Raw genomic sequence first — 14,834 nt, forward strand, 5'->3', positions numbered from 1 at the left:
TTAAATTTCCTAGTCCACTAGAATGCATTTTACCCAACTTTCTAGATGCCCTCAAATAAAAAGAAATGCTCCAAAGGTAGGGCTAGGGAAGAGGTCTGGCACAGGGCTCAAACTGGGTACAGTGGCCCAGGCATGGACCCTATTCTTAATGTACCCCTGCAATCTCAGATGGCAGTACAGTTCCACTTGAAAATCTGCACAAGTCTGACACAGCTTCATTTTTTGCCAAACACTATTCACAGAAGATTTACTGATACTGAAGTAGATAAAGCCATTAAGGCGACGGCTTTCCATTTTGGAACTTGTTCTGGAACGAAATGGACAAATTGTTCGACAGAGATCTACTTGAGCAAATCAGCAAGGCAGAACTTGACATTTTAGATAGGGCAATCCAATCTTCACTGGCATTCTTAGAGGTGCGCACAGCATTAGTTGTGGTCTATAGGGTCGACTGCCAGTCAATTCCTGGTGGGATGCCAGTTTCGTCCTTCCTTCCAAACTCAGAATGGTGAAGCTAGGGCAAATTAGTGCCCAGTGGCATTTACAGAGAGGAAGATCTTCACACAAACACAAACACCCATACTGGGGTAGGAGGATATACCTTCTACTCCACGAGCGCTGGTGGTGGCAGCAGCAAACAATTCAGAGAACAACCGCTGGGTTCCAAGGCTACAGGGAAACTATGGTTGCCCTTATGCTCCAAGTCCTAAGCTGTTTCTTGGTGGCAGCAAACATCTTGGAATCCAGAACACCAATGTGCTAGGTCTGGCAGCCCCCCCCTTTTCCTTTTGTCTCAGAAAGGTAACATGGAAACAATCTGCTTATTTTATTTTATTGTTTTATGCATACATCAGCCTTCAATAGGTTCCGAGCGTAGCTTACAAAGAGTTAAAATTGTAACAGAAGAAACAAAATCATTCACACACCACAGCAAGAGTGGTTTTAAAAGCAAGCAGAATGAAAAACAAGTGGAGCACCAAGACAGCAATGTACAGAGGATTAAAACACCAGAGGGAGAAGGTAATAAAGCCTTTGCTTGGCGCTGAAATGACATCAAAATAGGAGACAGGCAAGGCTCCCTAGGGACAGCATTCCACTGTCAGGGTGCCACGACCAAGAAGGCCCACTGCTCTATAACCACCCAACTCAGCTCAGATGGCGTGGGCACCAAGAAGAAGAAGAAGAGTTTGGATTTGATATCCCGCTTTTCACTACCCGAAGGAGTCTCAAAGCGGCTAACATTCTCCTTTCCCTTCCTCCCCCACAACAAACACCCTGTGAGGTGAGTGGGGCTGAGAGACTTAAAGAAGTGTGACTAGCCCAAGGTCACCCAGCAGCTGCATGTGGAGAAGTGGAGACGCGAACCTGGTTCCCCAGATTACGAGTATACCGCTCTTAACCACTACACCACACTGGCTCTCAAAAGAAGGATATCCACTCAGCTTTGTAGTATGTATAGGGGCAGCCACATGAGGAGGCAAGTAGTACTTTGCAGTCCCAAGCCATGAAGTTAAAGGCAGTGACTCACCAAGGTTTGTATTCCATTACAAACTTCAGCATCACTCTGAATTACTCGAAGGTGCAGCTTCAGTTGTGAATGACTATAATCTTCCCATCAGCTAATTTGTTGCTGGCTCAGTTGAGGTTGAAGTCAAACACAAAGGAGATTGTGCAAGGCTGAAGTTGGTCCACATTTGTTATTTATTTTAGTAGCACATTTATATTCTGCCTTCCTTCCAAGGTGCTCAAAGTGACATACATGGTTCTCCTCCTTCCCATATTACAATTACAAGAACCCTGTGAGGTAGGCCCAGCAAACTTCATAACTGAGTGGGGATGTGAACCCTGTTCTCCCACATCTTAGTCCTGCACTCTAACAACCACTCCATACTGACTCTATCTCATATAGCAATGGTAAACCAATTAATATGGCCTGCCAGTGGCTCCAGCTCTGGAGAATCCTTTTAAGTAGAAGACAAAGAACAATAATCTAAAGTGGAAATCTTCAACAAAACATTCTAATGTCACACTTAAAAACAAACAAACAAACAAACAAACAAACAAACAAACAAACAAACAAACAACAACAACAACAACAACAACAGAGAAGATTGTGTAATGCAAGGAACTAAATTATGCAACAAGAACATGCTTGTTCAAATATATTACTTTGTTGTAAATCTTTTAAACTGAATGAGAATGGTGACATGTCAGATGCGGCAGAAGAAAGGACTGGAAAACCAGAAGCAGAATTTCTGTGGTAGAAAATTGCCAGGAAAATTTGGACTACCCTTTAGAAATATCTGATATTTCTAGCAAGTTATCTGCTACGAAGCTACTGAGTCTTGGAAGATTTGGGCCAGCTGCTGAGACTTGGTGCTTATTGTGTTGCAGTCACAGCTATTTCCTGCATAAATTCTTTGAAAACTGTGGTATTTTGCATTCGCTGCCAAATTCTGCTGTGAGTATCTTCTTTTTGCAATAATAAGGAAAACCGAAAGAGGGTTAGAGCAAATGTTGTATCTTAGGATTCCTTGGCACAGCATTTCAATTATGCCTATGCACCTGCACCCCTATTCATTACAATTATAATGCATTTAGGTGTCTTTGCTACAAAATTTTAGCCTTGATAGGTGGAATGGGTGGGTGCGGGGAGACTAACTGCTTTTGAAGAGGCACATCAGAAACCTAAATGAGTCCACAATATGTTCTTCCCATTTATCTTGCTTGACAAGGAATGCTTCTAAGGGAAAGACATATTGAAAATCAAATTATCTCTTATTAATTGCTCTCACTCAATTGTACTTCGATACAAAACAGCAGTATAAGGAGAAAAGGTGCAAATCATCACTGAACCAAGATTCTAAAGAGCCCATCTTTTTCTGCACCAAAGCAACCTACAGGAACATTGCAAAAATGCACATTGCGGGAGGTTTTAGTTTAACCTTTCCTTATCCAGGTCAGGGTTGCATAAACCGAGCCATCTTTGGGGAAAGAAAACCATATCTGTTTTTTTTTTTGTCAGCTTGCCTTGAAATGGGAAAGTATGTTTTTATGATACCGTGCAGCTTGGATGGAAGGTTTACAGAGCCCAAAAGAGTGCAGCTAACGGATGCAAAAGAATAAGCTGTTGTTTGTCTTTTCACAAGTTTTTGGCAGATATTCAAGATGCAGAAGGAATTTTAGACATTATAAGAGAGAATAATTGCAGTGACTGAAAAGAGTCGTTGCTTAAGCAAGCACAGTACAAACTTCCTTTTGTGCATTGCTGCAGCTATGCAACCCACATTAAGATCTGTGCCAGTGCACTTCATTAGGCCTCCGGCAATGCCATGCTACTCCAGTACTGGATAAAGGGCAGAGCTCTATCAATGCATATTCATCTGCAGGCATGCTGCAGTGCCAGTAATATCAGCTCTTCTTAACCCAAGCTTTCAGAAAGTACTAACACTGCACTATCTCACTACTTAACACTTTCCAGGCACCTTTGTGTACTTTAAAGGCTGGCCATTTTCCAGAGGCTAAAAGAAATGTGGTAGGGAAACAGCACAACATCACCCCACCAAAATCGAATTATTTCAGAGCATCGCCTAAGAACATATGGTACAAATTTCCCATAGATTGGCAAGCAGAAACTTTGGCAAAATTCTTGTACAAATTCCTTAATGTCAACATGGACCCATTTAAGTTCTGTATTAAAAAAGTCAACGCACACAACAATAATAAATATTCAATTTTCTTAAACCTCTTGCAGTAATAACATAAAACGACAGACACTTTAAAGTTGCAAACAAGCTAGCATATGTAATTTTGAATCTCTGTGCATTTGACAAGTCAGAGGTAGTTTAACGGAACAATGCTAATCCTAGCTGAGGAACCATGGGCTCTAAAGGAGGAAAAGTCAATGTATACCAAACCCTGGATCTTATGCTGGTCAGGGTGGAAGGTTGTGGATAGTTATGCTGTGCCAAATCCAAGCTGATGCCGCAGAGGGACCTTAGAGCTTCTTGTGGGATTCATTTGCCCTTGAATGCAGCATATACAAAGCTGGAAGAATGGCTAGCCACTCACCACATTCACCAAAGAGAGGCACCATCCTTAAAAATACTCAAGACACAATAAAGTGATATTGCCAAACAAACAATCCTCCTACTACCATAGCACTAGGAAACTCTCCTACCAATAGGATTAATGGGTTGTATCCAATTGGTGCCCCTCTGCTAACAAAAAGCTCTTGGATCTAGGCACAGCCTTAGCACAACAGGGGCTGAGGCAAATTTCAGAGGTTCTCTCTCCCCTCCTGCAGCCTCCTCCAGGCAACCGCCAATCTGCTCCAGAAGTCCATGAGACCCTTTGCAGCAGCATGAGAGGTGGGTGTTGGGGCTGTTGGGAGCTGTGAATCATTGAAGATTGCCTTGGTCCCTGTTCTGCTGACAAAAGGCTCTGCCTGAGTCAAAGAGCCGTCCAACATGAAACCATATTGCATGTCCAAAACAAGTGTGCTTTCCCTGAGGGCAATTACAGATAAAAGAAGACCACACCCCTCAGTCACATTTTCTTTTTGCAATAATAAAGAGAACTGAAAAGAGGGTTAGAGCAACTGTGGTGTCTTAGAATTTCTTGGCAAAGCATTTCAATTATGCCCATGCATAAATATGCGCACTCTCCAAAAAGAATACTGGTAATGACTGCAGAGGTGGATACTGGTAATGACTGAAGAAGGATTCCTACCCCTTCTTTAGGGCCAAAACACACAGATCACCACCACCATTTTGTTGACTACAAAATGTAGCCTAACAACAAAGAAACACAATTGCGGTGTGTATCAGGCTTATAGCTTCCTCTTTATTTTACTTAGTCTCAGGATACCTAGCTCTGCTTTGGCTCATGCCCCTGCCCCTTTCAGAAAATAATTAAGCAGATGTCTGACCTTTGGGGACTGCCCCTTGGCTACAAAAACAGCTTTTGTTTGTGTGAGGTTGCTTTGACGAAACAGCCATATGGGATGGATGGACACACTCCAAGAAACCTGAGAATCTCCAGTTAAATAAATTAGAAAAAGTAAAGTTGGGCACATAAGAATTTTGTAAAGGTCTCAGAAATCGTGCTTACTTCTCTATTAAATCCAGCGTGACTCCCGGCACCAGTCTCACACTCTTCTGCATGCAAAACCTGCAGATGAAAAAAGAGAGAGTATAAGTAAATCACACTAATTAAACCTATAATGACAGGCTACCCAAAAGGTTCCATGGCAGTAATTGAGTTCCTCATTATTGGAATGCTTTTGTAAAATAAAAACAAAACAAAAAAAGTTTGCTACAGCATAGCAGGAAGGAGCATTTGCTGCACTTGTGATTCTGCAGTGGTTTCCATCATTAGTGTCAAGCCTATGCGCTTCAACTACCACAGTGACAAGTTTGGAAGAGGGAAGGACAGAGAGAGGAGGAGAAAGTTTCGGTCATTTGCCACAACTTCTAAGGAGCATGGACAAAGCACTGAATAAAACTGAACTAATAGAGTAGTGTGGTTTGGTAGCTGGAGTTCCCCAGAGAACAGATGCTGAAAGAAGAAGCACTGGGGAATGAGTCAAGAAAGCAATGCCTTGCTAAAACAGCTCCATTCATAGATTAAGAGTTTGCTGGGAAGGGACCAACAGAGCATTTATTGCAATTATTCTCTCCAATTCCAACAGTTTAACCTATTCAGTCCAGACAACAGTGCACCACATTGGGAGTGAACAGATGCTTCCAAATGACTCAAGCAAGAAACACGTAAGATATGGCCTCCAGCCAAAGATTTGGCAAGTTGTTTCAAATCAATATGAACTTCATCTCTCTCTCCTGCACCTTTCTCTGATGCCCTCACTACTCTAGAGCTCTTCTTCCAGCCAGTACAAGAAAATGTCTGGGTTCAAGCCCAAATGGAAACAGCAACTCTTACCAAGAGGACCTCACTCAATGGTGAGAAAGATGAATTCTGAACCTTCTCAGGGTCACATTCATCTAGTCTCACTTCATATTCTCCAGGATTAAAGCCTGAAAACAAATTTCAGGGTTTAGCAGAAGCACAAAGCAAGCCCTGGTTCCAGCTCTCCTTTACTCTACCCCCCATTCTCCCAGCTTCCTTTTGCCTGCTGCCAACTCAACCTTCATCTTCTACCTTTCCAAGACCCATGTTCTCCTTTATTTCCTTTTGTTTGCCATACCGCTCCATCTCCATAGAATCAAAACAGTTCTGTTAGAGACCCTTCTATCTGCTCAGACCTTTTGTGTGTGTTTGATGATAGGGCAGCTTAGCCAAATACTGCCAGCGGCTTCACCACCTTTGCCAAATACCTAATTGCATTACAATATACATATTGATTTCTCACTTCACCGTAAACGCAGCAATCAGAGCATTACTTCTGCTCTTTAGTGTTTATTTTACACCAGTCATGCACTAAATGCTTTATAAAACATAAAGCTGATCCCATTCCTGTGCAGAAGACATAAAAAATTGTTAAGTGGCAGCCTCTCTCTGTCATCAGAGGTATGTGCTTCTGTACATTATAGAAGTGTATATCTACCTTTCACTAATGCATAATATATTGTCCCTGCTTTGACTATAAATCACCCGCTCTGACTATATATTCCATACCCTTCCAATTTTCATTCTCATCTGGCTGACCTTGAAATGCTATAAAGTATTTTTGTGAGTGCAGTGATGACGAGTATACATGATAGGGCCTTCTTATTTTCTTATCCATGTGCATCTTTCACCATATCATTTTGTTTCTTATGTCCAGTGTTAGAAACTCAGATATATAAGCTAATCTCCAAAAGGTACCTTAAACCTAAGTTGCAGACACCACAATGGAATTTCTAGGCATCACATCCCACCCAGTGGCTATTATTATTAGTAGTAATATTAGTATTATTATTTTAAACAACAAATCTCAAATCTCAAAATAAATAAAAAATCCAAAGTAAAACAAATTCAAGCTTCAAGGAAAATATTTCAGATTCTTCTCTAAGCGACATTTTGCTTTCCCCAGTCGCCAACCTGGCATCCATAGATCTCTGCGTGGTCACAACTGGACCCATGCCAGACACAAAATGTGCCTGGCACCTGGCTAATTTCGAACACTGCTTATGTCTTTAGCTATTTTTATACACATTTCTTGGGAAAAAATAAAATTTTATGTTTTGTTTTTGACAGCCAAAACTGGGAGAGGAAAAAGAGATAGGATGCACACAAATGAGTAGTAAGGCTAGGAAGAACCAAGGCTGGCTGCTACAAGAAGTCACATCCATTTAGGGAAGGGAATATAGGTTAGTGGAATAGCATCTGCTTTGCATGCAGAAGGTCTCATATTCAATATCCAGGTAGGGCTGGGGGGAAATCCTAGTGTGGTGCTGCCAGTGAGTGTAAACAGTAGCCTACTGAACTAAACGGACTAATGGTCTGACTCAGTATAAGACAGCTTCCTGTGTCCACACCTAAAGTTTTCCTTGAATGGTTTCTGGTCCACAGTACCAGCATCCATCTAATCCAGGGGTCAGCAATGTGGCCCATGAAGACCGTTTTACCGGCCCATGAGCCGCCCCTGAACCGAGCCGCCCACTCGGTGAGTTCCCCCGCACGCTGCGCTGAACTGGCGCAGTACGGTGCGGGGACTTGCCGAGCGGCGCCAGAAATTGCATCTGCGCACACGCAGATACGGGAAATTGCATCTGCACATGTCCAGACGCCAAAAATCGCTTCTGCGCAGACGCGATTTCCAGCATTGCGCTGCACCAGTCCGGCCTACGGACGATCTCCATGGAAGTGATCCAGCCCATGGCCGGTAAACCTTCCCGAACCCTGATCTAATCCATGCTTTCCTCTAACACCATCCATTAAATTTCTGCCTTCAACCTACCACTCTCTACAGTGAAGATTACCAAGCAAAAGAATGTAGGTATGATGCATGTTCAATGTCCTGAAATTTAGCTGCAACATTGACAAGGATGTAATTGATATGCCGCTATAGGCACTGGCAAATGGTAAAGACCAGCTACTTGATGGTCAATGACTGAAAGGAACCATAGTATTTCCATGGAAATCTTCCATCACCTATGACCTTAACTCACTCAGCTTATCTTTTGAAATCTGATGGACTGGCATTAAAAAGGGTACAACAGTTTCTGGCCGCTATAGTTCCATTCTCTTTTATTAGGGCCCTTGCAGCCTCTTCCGGGCTACACCTCCAAGGTCTCAGGATTGAACGGCAGCCACCTGCCTCAATCCAGACAGCCCTTGTCATGAGCTACCAAAACTTATACCTCGATTCAGTAGGCTTTTGATTAGGACTTGCTGGTTCAGCTGTGGCAGACCTCCCATGTACCTAATGGAGTGGGGAAAGTGACAATGTGTCAAGTGCATCATTTGGTCTTTCTTTCTTTCTTTCTTTCTTTCTTTCTTTCTTTCTTTCTTTCTTCCAAAATATGGTGCACATCTGGGGTCAATAATATTTTCACACAAACTCTGCACATTAAAAAGCTATCATTTTGTTCTGCCCCTCTAGGGCACTGAACAAAAGCGTATAAGCAGGATGTAAATAAAGCTGACTTCAGAAATTTCAAGGGGGCTTTCAGCTTCTTGAAGGAAACATAATAATGAATCAGGTCACTCTGCTTTTGATTAGTAAGGAAAACACCCTTTCTGGGGCATAGTCAGTTCACCATGGTGTTCAGCATAATGGCACAAACTCAGCAAGCACTCGCAGCTTTCATGTTCAGAGGGCTGCAACTGCCACAGGTCTGCTATCATACTTCAGAATAGATTAGTGAAGGAAATGCTCTTAGTGCTCTCCTTTAATGAGCCCCTGCTGTCTCCAGACTAAATCTCCACATGGCAAACTAGTTTATACCTGCCACTCTGTTAGGGACACCCTGCATTTTCTCTCAAGAATAACAAAGACAAACCACTTTTCTTGTGTTCCTTCTTCATCCATAGCTATTTCTGAAATAACCAACTATGAAATAAAACACTGATGTGCTAGCATGACAGGAAGAAATGAAAAAGAAGGTCTAAGTGTTGTATAAATATCACAGTAAACATGGGTGACTTGGAAGGCACACAGAGATAGCACTCAGAAAGCCCTCAAGATAAAAACCTATATTGGCAATGTTTTTGTTTCAAACTTCTTAAACAGTACACCAAATGAAACATAGAACTTGCCTTTCAGGCCACTTATCTAGAGTACTTTAAAATGCAGACACTCAGCAAAAATTAAATTCCAAATGCTTCTTTTTACTAGTCATCAGTAAGTGCCTATAGGGAAATAGGGCTGGTTAAAAGAAGAAGAAAATAGTAAAAGTCAAAGTACAGAAGAAGAAGAAGAAGAAGAAGAAGAAGAAGAAGAAGAAGAAGAAGAAGAAGAGAGAGAAAGAGAAGAGAGCAGGGTCAGGAGTAAAATATATAGATAGGTTTGAAATCAGGACCTCTTGGTTCAAATCTCTACTCAACTATGAAGCTCACTATTTGTTTTTGGGGAAGATGCAGTACACTTTTGCCCACAAAGCAAAACCAGGGCATACACCAGATGACAGCTACTTTGTTCCTCCCACCACAGAATTCAGCATTTAAGCATAGTTTCCTGTTATATGTGTGCCTGGAAACTAGGGTTAACAGCTTCAAAATAAGTCAGGATAGTAAGTCAACTTCAAACCATGGTTTGACATCCTGCTTTATTTCTAAGTTATTGGTCACAGGCTGTTAGGGGAGGGGTAGTACCTCTGGTGGGGGTCACATCATACTCCTTCTGTGGTAGCTTGTCCACCTCTGGTCCCCATCCTGCACTCAGCTGTCACCAGTGGCTCCAAGAAGCCACCAGCACACGACAACAGCCACACCCCAAGAAGTGGCTTCGACTGGCTGGCTAAACCAGGTGAGGGTAGCTGATGGGTCTCAAACCCTCAGTGAGTTAGGGACTTCTCTGCATGCGAAGTCAAGTTCTGGTGGATTGAGCGGATGAAGACAATAGGGGGTCCAATGGTTGAGAAGGCACATGTTGTAGAGGGAAATGTGGAGCAGATGGAACTCATCAGCCTGGGGAGGTAGCCACCTAGGAGAAGGAAAACTCTGACCCTAAACCAGGCTTCCTCAACCTCAGCCCTCCAGATGTTTTTAGCCTACAACTCCCATGATCCCTAGCCAGCAGGACCAGTGGTTAGGGATGATGGGAATTGTAGTCTCAAAACATCTGGAGGGCCGAGGTTGAGGAAGCCTGCCCTAAACCTCTGCTGCCTTGCGGCTATACCCATTCACGAGAAAGGCTTTGGGAGTAAACCCTGAGGAAAAATCTATATCTGCTGCCTTGTGGGACATCTTTGGGAGAAGAAAGGGCTAAGAAGTAAACCCTACACAAATCTGGAGTGGAGTCCCTAAGATGGAGTCTTGTACGCCTCCTTTCGGCAACTCCTGCAACTAAACTGCTGCCAAATGTATTTCTCTGCTTTCATTTTAACCAAGGCCGAGGGGGGGGGGTGTCTTGTTGTCTGGTCAGCTCAGGACTTCCGTACACAATGCCCAGGCTTGTGTCCCGGAGAGGTCACTTCGGTGCTGTTAATGCAGTGAAAACAATGCAGGAGACAGCAGTTACGAGTTACCAGTCTCTGCAGCCACAGCAGGCGCTGTGATTCTCCAGTGGTTCGATTTCACCCCCAGAGATGCACTCCATTGTCTCTCAACAACAACCACAGCTCTGGGTTAACATGCAATGGAAAGCTATGGTGAAGTGCTGAATCCAGGCTTGTTTAACCATTCATGCAAAGGGAAGAGCAAATTGGCTAAAAAGGAGCTCTGTGAACCTGCACATGGTTTCATGCATACCCTTGCTTACTAAACGAGGATTTTAGGTATTATGTATGAATGTGGTTACTGTCTGTCAGTCGATTTTATTTAACAGTTTTGCTGTGGTGATAAATACAACAAAAGCTATAAGAGAGGCAAATCACTTTGCATCAAAGCAAGGAAACTCAACTATGGTTTTTGTGCCCACCCACCTGCTACCATAACCACTGCCCTTTTCCACCCCATAGTTCAGATGGCCTACTGTGGTTTATAGCCAGTCATGGTTTACAGTTAGTAATATGAATAATGGAATGTATTTGATTTGAACTAATGTTTTGGTTTTTTTACCTTTACAAGTACTCTGACCACAGTACTGCAGAATTCTGCAGTTTTTATATGTCTACAGGCTGATCCAGTTAAGTAATCCACCTTTATATCTGATCCCAACAAGTTCTTTTTGAAGACCAGAAACCTATACTTAATTTCTGCATGATTTTTTGGGGGGTGGGGGGGGAATATTGCACCATATATTTGCAAACAGCAGACAAAACAAGCTACCAATTTTCACTGCACCACCAAAGAAGAAAAGACAAAATATAATGGCAGCATAAGCTCCCCTTTCCCTTTTAATCAGAAGTGACAACTTACGCAGATTTGACGCCCTTTAAAAATACAGAGCTATGGAATCATGCTGAGAGAAGCAGTGCTTAGGAGTTAAGCAACCCGCTCAAGTACATTTTATACTGCTGTACCATGCAAAATGTCCTCACATGTATCATTTCCAAAACCAGTCATTAAAGAGGTCTGAAGCTGATGTTATTGCAGAGCTTTGAATCTCAACTTGCCTAGTGGCACGAAGCCAAGCCCCGACTCTCCTTCCATAATGCCAGTAAAAGGAGAAATCAGCTAATCCTGGGTTCCTGCAGAGCTGCGAAGAATTTTAAACAGGACTAGGAAACTCAGCACAAACCTATCATTGCTGGTAGGCCTTTCATAATCAAAAAGCATCAGCAGGACAGGAGGGGAAGAAGTATATTTTCTCTCGCACATATATACATGGATCTTATTTGTCTCTTCTTTATTCTGAATCCCAATAAAATTTCCCTCTTAACAAAACGGCAACTGAAAACTAAGATAACACAGAGATTATAATAATCTTTATGTTCTCTTGACTGTCAAATTCAGCCCAAATGGGAAAAGTTCTACATCAGGGGTAGGCAACTTAAGGCCCACGGGCCGGATGCGGCCCAATCGCCTTCTCAATCCGGCCCACGGATGGTCCGGGAATCAGCATGTTTTTACATGAGTAGAATGTGTGCTTTTATTTAAAATGCATGTCTGGGTTATTTGTGGGGCATAGGAATTCATTATTATTTTTTCAAAATATAGTCCTGCCCACCACATGGTCTGAGGGATGGTGGACCGGCCCACAGGTGAAAAAGGTTGCTGACCCCTGTTCTACACATACAGCATTGCACTCAAATCCTGTGGATTTGCTTAAACGTGGCTGGATTATGTCCTACATTACCAGTCAAAAACCCTGAAAACATTGAATTGAGCTGAAACTCAGGGCCAAATTCAACTTATGAGCCTGGCTAGCAGAAGCCAGTGCAAGGACTTCCTCTAACTTACTCTCGTGTAAGTGTGCACAGGACTGCAACTTTAATCCATCATGGTTGATCTGGAGTGCGGGCGGGAATGTTGAATGGTAAAATGGCAAGACTTCACAAACTAAAACAAACTTTTCATTATGGAACTAAAACTGTATGTTGCTTCAGTGTGGAAGAATCAGGGGAGTTCCTTCAAACTTCACCCAACAGAGGGGCAACGAAGAACAATCAACAGTATAAGGTCCCGAGGGTGATGAACCACCCCCAGATTTCCTGTTCATTTTTATTTCAGGCAAGCTGACACGAGGAAGGGGCAAGGGCCATGGAGAGGTGAATTAAAAGTGGCAGAGAAGGTGACATAGGGCAGAAAAAAGAGAGCAAAAGGAAAAGGAAAGGGAGATGGAGACAAAAGGCAATATTAATAGGTGAAAGGAGGTACAAGAGGGTGAGGGAGGGAAGGGGAAGAAAAGATAGAAATATTTGGAAACATAATAGAAGAGGAGAGGAAAATGTGATAGTTTGAGCTGCGCCTCCGTAACCCTTTCGCTCAACTCATGCTAATACCTGCAGGGCTAAGAATGGGACTGTTACCAAGTCAGATAAGCTGGGGTGGATTTATGCACTGGGACTCATTTTAAGGCTTAGTTCAGTTGGGGAGCTTCAGTTCCTTTGCTCCAAAAGTTAGAGAGCTTCCCTAAAATGTGTGCTGCGGTTACCGTTCTCTGGAGGTGTAAAAAGCAGAGAAATACCTTTGTTGTTGTTCAGTTTGCTTTACTGTTCCACGAAAGGTTCTACCTCACCAAGGATGCATATTTTGTCACAAAAATCAATACTAAAGAAAATTTGGCTCAATTCTACTAAAAAAACATAACAAAAACAAAACCTCAAAACCATGTCCTCTCATTTCCATCCTGCCCCCCGCTGCCACCAATATTAATCATTGCCCTTGGATATTCACAAACTACTCTTTTCAATGCAATTGCTTTAGATAAAATCTGCCTTTGAAAATTTTCTATCTCCTGTTTAGGAAGCGGAATATCAAGTTTTCACACATTTTCCCTTGGTAGTTACTTCTTCAAAAGTTGATAAATATATCTCGTTTTGAAATATTCAAAAGTAACAAAACTTTGCTTTTCTCTTATCATATGCATGTCATTGCTCTTTCTTCAAGTAAGTTTTATAAAAGTTTACAGGAGTAAGTGCAATATCTTATGTTAAAGTAGTTCCTATTCTCATGCTATGAAGCAGGAACTAATAAACCCAGGGGGCGAACAAATCATACAGAGACATTTACTGGCACTTAGCAATTAAGTATGAGGCGGGAGTTATTTTGGACTTTTCCAAATTAGATGCTAGCAATTTTACACAATCCTGAAAAGGGAAGACATCCTACAGGTGTCTCTCAGGCTGTCATTTTAAAGTTCTCATAAAACAATCAGGGGGTGGACTTGTGAGTAAGTATAACGGGGGGGGGGATAATTCTGCTTTTTGCTGCAGTGCTGACTATACAAGGTGAAGCTCCAACAGCTTGCTGAAGTTGGGTCCCAAGGGTTGTAGCCTGCACTGCAGCTTATTAAAGGAAACATCATTCCTTTCAGCGGGTTTTTTCTAGTTTTGCAGTGTTTTTACAGGGTGAAACTGAACGGCACTTTATTCAGAATGCCCAAAATCATAGCAACTGGAAACACTGCAAAATTTATCATTGGTTATTCACATGACTTCTTTTATATTACTTCTTAAAGATATTGGTTCGCAATCTTGTTACACTCTCATCATTAAGTTATGCTGAAAAGCAGTTTTTAGTCAAACATGGACTTTCTCTTGAAGGCACACTAGTACATAGCAATTTCCACTAGTCTAAAAAACAGTAGCCCACCTCCTAAATTTGGTAGACAACTGAAAACATACCCAGTTGCCTTCCTTGGGCAATTCAAATCTTGTGGTTGCTACCTAAGGAGCTAGGCCTGTAAATAGCCATTCACCTTTGATAAAAAAGAATTCTAGGCGCCTGGAAAGACACCTAAAAAGGGGTGGGGTTGGGGGGGGGGGAGAGAGAGAGAGAGAGAGAGAGAGAGAGAGTCATGTGTGACCTAAAAGGAAACAAACAGAGATATTAGTCTGAACAAGTAACAAATAAGATTTTATAGAGAGCTATATAGAAAGCCTCTTAGGAGCAAGGGGTGGATGGGTCCACCCCATCTTCACCTAGAAATGAAGTTAGGTTCACATGGTGCAGGTCAGGTGTCTGGGTTGTATAAAAGAGGAGCCACGGGCACCCTCCGCCCAGAGTGGCTGGGGGGGACTCGGCCAGATGGGCGGGGTACAAATAATAAAATTATTATTATTGTTATTACATAGTGGCATCTTCTTTCTACCACAACTGGAGATACTTGTGAGCTTTATAATTGC

At 42.4% G+C, this 14,834-nt stretch overlaps 1 protein-coding gene across 1 annotated transcript in view; it reads right to left on the minus strand.

The window, feature by feature from the left end:
* RPTOR (regulatory associated protein of MTOR complex 1) overlaps nucleotides 1-14,834 on the minus strand; it is a 312,090-nt gene that overhangs the window by 169,643 nt on the left and 127,613 nt on the right. Inside the window, 1 exon segment of the mRNA XM_033138999.1 lies at nucleotides 5,113-5,172. Coding sequence (XP_032994890.1) covers nucleotides 5,113-5,172 — 60 coding nt within the window.

Source organism: Lacerta agilis, chromosome 2 (assembly GCF_009819535.1).
Source record: "Lacerta agilis isolate rLacAgi1 chromosome 2, rLacAgi1.pri, whole genome shotgun sequence".
NCBI classification, from domain to species: Eukaryota; Metazoa; Chordata; class Lepidosauria; order Squamata; family Lacertidae; genus Lacerta; species Lacerta agilis.